The following is a 7,428-nucleotide window of genomic DNA, read 5'->3' as shown; positions in this document are numbered from 1 at the left end:
CGCCCGCCAGAGCCCAAGCCCCCCCGCCCCACCAGAGCCACAGCCCAGGGGTGGCACGCCCCCAAATCCCCAAGCCCCCCGCGCCCAATATGCTGTTCTGATTCTCAAGTATTTTTCTGAAAGTGCTTATGGGTAAAACAAAAATAGATACAAAATAAGGCTTTTGCCAGATTACTGACAATGCTTTTGTGTTTAAAGAGAAGTTTGGCCTATTATTTATTTTTGCAATGTAAAAATTAAGCATTATTTAAAATAGCCACTGCAAGAGCTGTGAATATTGCAGAATATTAAAACTATTAAATTACACACTGGCAGTGAAGGCCTCTTACCTGTGACTCTGCTTGATCTGTAGTCAGTGTACATCCTACAGACGCAGCGTTGCGTTCTGTGATCTCAGCTTTTCTGGTCTTGTAGCGAATCTGTTTTGGAAACAAAACCAAGCAGAACAAATTTTTGATTAGCCACTGTTGGTTCTGTTTCACAAAATACCACAGCACAGTCTACGGAATCCGACTTATTCATTCCGCAGCTGTTCAAGGACACTGAGTGAGATGAGCCTTAAGAAGGCACCAAAATAATAAAAAAGGCTTTGTCTTGAATAGAGAAAGACAAACAGAGGAGACTGTAATTCATCCACTTCTCCAAAAGGCATGACCTCCCTGCTTTGTGGAGCACAAGCTCATTGGAGCCAAAGAGGGCTCTGAGGCTCGGGTGGGTCCTATTGACTGCACTATTAACACTCAAACTGAGGGGATCAGCACTGAAATACAAAACACTGTCAGAAGGTTGCACGGAGAATTTTGTAATACATTTCATTCCACCAAGAGAAACCCTGAGGGAGCAGTGATGACTGGAGTAATTGGCTTTCTCCAGCTATGATAATCTGCATCAGTCATGCCATGCCAACACACACTCAGGCCACTGAGAAGGTCACAGTGATCCCCAAACCCCAATCCACACTGCTGACAGCACCGTCTGAATTCTTAGAGGAAGACATTTCTGTTCGTTTGCGTGACTTTACCTTTGGTTCAAGGACTTGTCCATTTCAGTCTCCTTTTTATTTTTCCTGTCCGTAGCTGGATTGAGCTCTATTTTACATTAAGGCGTATTTTATGAAACACAACCAGAATGTTAACGTTAGACCAAGCAATGCAGGAATTACGGAATAAGCTTTTTTTTATATAACAAAGTATAAAAAATCTAGGTGGGATTTCAGTTTATTAACTTATTTTTATCCTTACAAGTCATAGAAGAGACTATTTTATTCACTAAATAATCACATTTATGATGACATATGCTGTGTGCCGAGTACAGTTAGATCATAGGACACAACTACCCTCATGTTGTCTCTGCTCACAACTCAACAGCTTTAATAAATGGCTCCTTCAAAACAGAGAAAAGAGCTCTACATCAACATGGTTTTATGGGTTGAGTTAATAAGTACAATTGTATATAAAAATAAATAGTTTCACTATCTGAACCATGTTTGTCTTCTAAACTGACAAGGTGTTTTATTATAGTTATCACCGCCTGGCACTGCTTACCACAACAAAGTGAGGACAAGATGCAGGCTAAAGCATCGAACTGTTGTTTTCCAGTGAGGTCTGCAAGTAAATAAATGTCATCTGGATTGGAGTTTGTTTCTATTTTTTTTTTTAAATAAAGGATTTACCAAGTCATGGATGACTGAGAACCTAAACCTACATATCTACACAAATCACTTCACAAAACTTTACCTGAACAGAAGAAATGCTTTTACTGAATCGTTAGAAACATAACAGGCTAGAAGTTTTGGGGAAATGGTTAATAAAGTGTTTTTTTATTTTAATTTTTGTAATTTAGAAGGCAGTACAAGGTTGTTAGGCTCTGTTTGTGTTTTTCTCAGATAAATAGTATCTCCTATAAAATTGAATTATTGTTTTCTAGATTAATTAATCAAAAAACCTGAAATTYAGTTTTTCAGTTAACTTGCCCTGCATTGTCTCCATGACACAAAAACTAAACATTTCAAGCATTAATTAGCRAATACTTTTGCATAGTTATTAAACCAGTGACCTGGGGAACCGGTCAAAGATCAACATTCTTACATATTTCTAACTATTTCTCAGCACTACAACATTACTTACTGTAGTTAGTGCTAGATGCTGCACATCGCAGGAGGAGTAATAATACGCAGTCAAATACTTTAAATTGGAATAAAAAACTATAAGAAGCCAACACTAAGCATGACACCATTTGCATTCCAGGCATTAAGATGTTTTGTAAAAAGCAGATAAAAAGCTAAGAGCTGGCACATTAAGCAATATGTTTTTCAGACTGCCAGAAGATGACTATTTTTAGCTAAAACATAAGAAATGAAAACAATACAACTATGTCAAAATAATTCACAGAAAATACTGTGATAGAAATGTCATGCCAAAAATGCTGATGAAAATAACAAGAGTGGAAATAATGCCTAAATGGAAATAATGAAAATTAAATTAATTTGTCATACATTTGCTAATGTTTGTGCATAATCGTGTATGATTCAAATTAAAACGATGTGTTTCATACTGTCCCTTAAAAGCTTGTCAAGGAAAATTATTGAAAAGTGTCAAAGTATGATAATAGCCCCAAACCATGGTAGGAAGTTTTATTAAATAAAAGTGTTGTTTCTAATTAAACAAAATCGTTTATCAATCAGATTAGACATCATTTACCCACTAGTTTATCTCTAAATAAAACTAAAAGGATTTTCAAGAGTGGTTAGGTTCTACAACAGGGGATTTTTTTTGTTTGTCTGTTACTACATAAAGCACAGAATTTTGTGTGAATAAACATAAGACAAAAATGGCTGCTAACCCTGTACATTGCTCTTTCATTGACAGACATGTGGACATTTCTCTGGTGTAACACCAGTTCCAGGGAAATGGCAGAAAATGTGAGCAGACCTTTCAACACACTGATGGCAGCCACAAAGCAAGATCAAGGCCAACAAGAAAATGCACTCAGTGCCTCTGTGAGGACAGAAAATTAGGCTGCTTGCACACCATCAAAATGACATTAGAATAAATTTTGGGAAAATAATGACAGCTATTTTAATTTGGAGTAAAAAAAATGAAGAGTTTTCTTCATGCGGGGAGTGCAAAATCGGATTTCAAAGTCCTTTGTTGGCACAAAAACAAATAGCATTAATATTTCTTCAGGCAAACATTTCAACCATTATATTTATTACCAACATCCATCATTTTCACTCTCTTTTTTTCTGAAATACTTTTCCAAAGTAAAAAAAAAACAAAAAATGGAATTTCAAACTTGGGCAAATGTGTACACTAATGATTATGAACGAAACGGGAGGAGAGACGTCTCCCACAGGCCTTAGTGTAAAATGCTTTGATTTTAACTCGGCTCACAAACTAACATACAACCATTACAATAAACAAACTAGCTGGGAGKGTGGTGCTGTAGGAAGAGCTTTATGCACTTTTTTAATGAGTACTTCTAAAATGTAAAAGCATATTTTCTTTATTTAAAAAAGCAATGTGAGATGTTAGAAATAGAAAGAATCCATAGGAAGGCAATCACAACAACAAGCCTCTGGTGAATCATAAACCATTTTACCTGGWCTGAATGGTCTTTGTCAGATTTACTGCTTCAAAATATTTAATACAGAAATGTATCATTCAACAGACATATGTGTTTAGGTTTTGTTACATTTTGAGTTGTGTTTATCTTCTTACCAAAGCCCAACACCCCAGACCTGGATTAGAAGAAACCCTCAATGGGGGAAAAAAAAAGGGGATTATCAAAGTAAACTCCCCCCTATAGTGATGGAGAGCAGAGATACCCCGTCTAGCCCCGACGGGTCCATCTATCTTTTGTAACCACAGCAGGGAAACAGCAGCCTAGGCCTGAACAAACCAAATCCCCTTCTGAAACAATTCATAGCCTTTGATTTATCAGACCAACTTCACAAAGACTAATCAGCACTCCACAAAAAGCTCTTCTCTACCTTTTGCTTCATGCAACTGTCCCTCAGCTTACATGCTTATCTTTTTGATCAGGTACTTTTCCACAATGGAGGGAGAAAAAAAAAACATGGATGGTTTGATGTTTGACAGGGAATCATAAAAATATGTTCACAGTGAAGTACAGAAAAGCAGAAACTTAAAAAATATATATAAATATTTGAAAAGCTTCACACTATGGTACATATTAGCAAGAAAAAAAATTCCAAAATACTTGAAAGAATTGAAAGAACTTTTATTGCCTGATGGTTATTTTTTGTATTCCAAAATCATTTTTTGTAAGYTTAAACTTTATGTTTGATGCTTTAAAATATTTACAAAATCCCTATTTAAGTCTGACACACAACAAACATTACCTATGTAAACATTAGCAAATCACAGTGAAAAAACAATCATGCATCCTGTGTTAATAACTTAATAAATTTGGACTTCTTTGGTATATGACGCATCCATTTAGTGCACATATTACCATCTCAACAGATTTTAAATTATTATAAATTGTCAACTTAATCTTTTTAAAACTTTATAGACTGTAAAAAAAGATTTCTTGAATAATTTGTAGTTAGTTGTACGTACATAAATTTCTTATATGCTGCAGGTGCTCCACAACAAAGGCAGTTTAGTGTCATTTATTTCAACTTTATTTAAATCAGAAAGAAAAATGAGCATCAAAACATTTTGTTTTTATTGTTTACTCTCACTACTAGGTGTGATAAATCTATTCTGTTCAAGCGCTTTAATAAATTGTTTCAAAAACTATATCAGGGAATAGGAATGCTTTAGAATATAGAATTGTCCTTAAATAATTCACCCACGACCCGATCAGATGTCAATAACAGAGAATTACCCAAGCTGTAGAAGCTTTTCAGTAAATACAAGTTATTTTRTTTAAAGTTACGGCTGTCTTCACATCATTGCTCAGTCACACTGCACACTGAACCGACTCCCTGTTTGATCAGAAGCATGCWGTGCTTCATGCCCAGAGATTCAGTGGATCTAAGCAGAACGAAGCGACACAGCTGTGAAGATGTTAAATGCATGGGAAACAGACAAAAAGCATGCCGACGTCTTTCTGCGTGACAACGCAAGCAATATGAAAAACAATRAAAAGGAGATAATAGTTGTGAGCATTGTGCTCAAGACCTCTACTTAGCATAGCAGCATGACAGCCTCTGTAGCAAACACAGTGGCATTGATTCTAATCATTTTAAAGGGCAAATATTATATGTTTTTCAGGCATATATTTAAATACTATACCATAATAAAGTATCTATGTCACCTTTAGCTGTTATTAAAATGCTGTTTTATGTTTAAATAGAAGATAAAACTTATCTTCTCATCACTTCCTCTTCTAAACGCCTTGAAATTGGCCTCTGTCTCTTTAAGAAACTCCTTCTGCTTCTGTTCCGTCCCATTTGGTGGTGGTGGTGGTGGGGGTGTTCAGTGTGCAGGGTGCGGCGGCGTAACCAAAACTATTTTTCAATCAAGGCATTACTATAGTTACACAATATTTTATAAGAATCAATACTTAATAATGAAAATAAGARAATGATGTGGTGCTTTCAAATCAGTGTCTAAATGAATAATAAATTCCTTCATGGTGATGAAAGCATTTATGCTATCCATCCTGTAATAACAATTTCATTACAGGCTGAAAATCAACTGAATTAATCTTTTAATAGTGTTAAATTATGCACAATACTTATTAAATCATTGCCACAAACTCTCCCACGGCGCTACAGACATACACGTTGTGCCAGAGTATGTTTGTTAATGAGCCTTTGCTCTAAAGTAGAGGAGTTGACAGTCTGTCAAACCTTCCTACATACAGAGAGACAACATATTGAAATGATAGTAGGACCACTGTGCTGCAATATGTGAGTTCAGCRTGTAAACCGGTTCAACATAATTAAGAAAACTTGACACAAAAACACAGCAGTGATTTGTGGTCATAGAGCAATTGTCTGCCCTTTGGTTACACTTTTTAAATAGMTTGTAGTATTTTCTTCTTTTTCGTTCAATGCTACTTAAAAGGATGACATTACTTTCGCTCCATTCCGTTGTGGTTGACTAAACAGAAACAACCAAAATGTGTCTAATATTTCTACACACCATTACCAGAATCTGACTGGTCACATGTGGCATTTTGTTGACATTACACACATACACAAGGACACAAATGACCACATTTAAAAAGAAAATCAAAAGAAAAAAAAAACAGTTTTGAAAGGAGACACAAGACAACCAAAGGGCAGAAAAAGGGCAAGATGAAGGCAGAGAGCGCAGAGCAGACACTGTTCTCCAGCAAATAATGATCAAAGAGGAAGAGCTTGTTACAAGTGGGATCCAAACCCCATCACTTAGACAAGGCTCACACTGAAACTCTGATGTTGAGCAAGAAAACAATTTTCCACGGTATTAACAGACGTAGCCAGAGGGACCAACACAAACCCATTTTCTGTATCATCTCAAGACAAAACAAAACAACAAAAAATACTTATAAGTAGGAAACCAAGGCCATGAGGGCACCTCAAATAAATGATTGGTTGTTTTACTTTATTTCAAACAAAGGTTGGAACATCTACTGTWTAATGTTTCTGAAAGTATATACAAGCTATGTCACCCTAATGAACTTAAATACAAATAATTCTTATGTAATCTACCACATGACATTTAAGAGTGCCCATTTGTTTGATTTTAAAACTCTGAAAACATTAYATACTTTATTTCTTCTTTAAAAAGAACTATGACTAAGTGGCCTGAACTCCATTCGCTGGAAGTCTGATAAACCCCCTACTTTAGAAATGTGGCAGAGACAATTTGGAAATGCAATTCACTTGGAGAAAATCATGTTTATCTTGTCAAACCAAGAAAGAACATTTCTAAGATTTGGCAACATTTATTTTCCTTTTAGTACCACTTGTTGTTTATTTGTTTCATCCACCTTCTAAGGTTTTTCTTTTTTWAATTTTGGAAGGTGGTTATGTGTATCATTAAACCTAAAATCATATCATCAAACCTAAAATCTAGTAAAAATATTTCCCCCCCCCCAAATTATGTATTATACACATGAAAAATACAGTGCTTTAGGTTCATTACACACTATGTATTGAAGAATACAGATCTTTAAAATTTATTTTATCAACTTGTCTTCTGAAGATGCTCTGTGTTGACGGCTCAGTGGATCTGTGTTCGACTACTCCACCTAGGCTGCATTGTCGAGCGCAGATCCACTGAGAAAGTTGCTGTTTCAGTAACATTTCATTTAAAAATTGGACGTTTTATTTATAAACAAATGTTCATAATTAATTTCAATTTCAAGTTACAAGAGGGGCATGGAAATTTCTATTTTTGTATCAAAACGCATATCGAACCTTGACACTAAAGTATCGAACCGAATCATGAATGTTCTGTATCATTG

The 7,428-nt window shown here is 35.5% G+C and overlaps 1 protein-coding gene across 2 annotated transcripts in view; it reads right to left on the bottom strand.

The window, feature by feature from the left end:
- The window catches only part of enox2 (ecto-NOX disulfide-thiol exchanger 2), a gene marked incomplete in the record, with an annotated part of 191,191 nt that overhangs the window by 157,771 nt on the left and 25,992 nt on the right, over nt 1-7,428 (bottom strand). Inside the window, 1 exon segment of one of the 2 annotated variants that reach the window (XM_014003713.1) lies at nt 330-419. In XM_014003713.1, coding sequence (XP_013859167.1) covers nt 330-363 — 34 coding nt within the window. 2 annotated transcript variants of the gene reach the window in all.

The sequence above is a fragment of the Austrofundulus limnaeus genome, unplaced genomic scaffold (assembly GCF_001266775.1).
Source record: "Austrofundulus limnaeus strain Quisiro unplaced genomic scaffold, Austrofundulus_limnaeus-1.0 Scaffold1, whole genome shotgun sequence".
NCBI classification, from domain to species: domain Eukaryota; kingdom Metazoa; phylum Chordata; class Actinopteri; order Cyprinodontiformes; family Rivulidae; genus Austrofundulus; species Austrofundulus limnaeus.
Note: the sequence above shows the minus strand (reverse complement) of the source record. Positions and strands in the feature narration are given on the sequence as shown.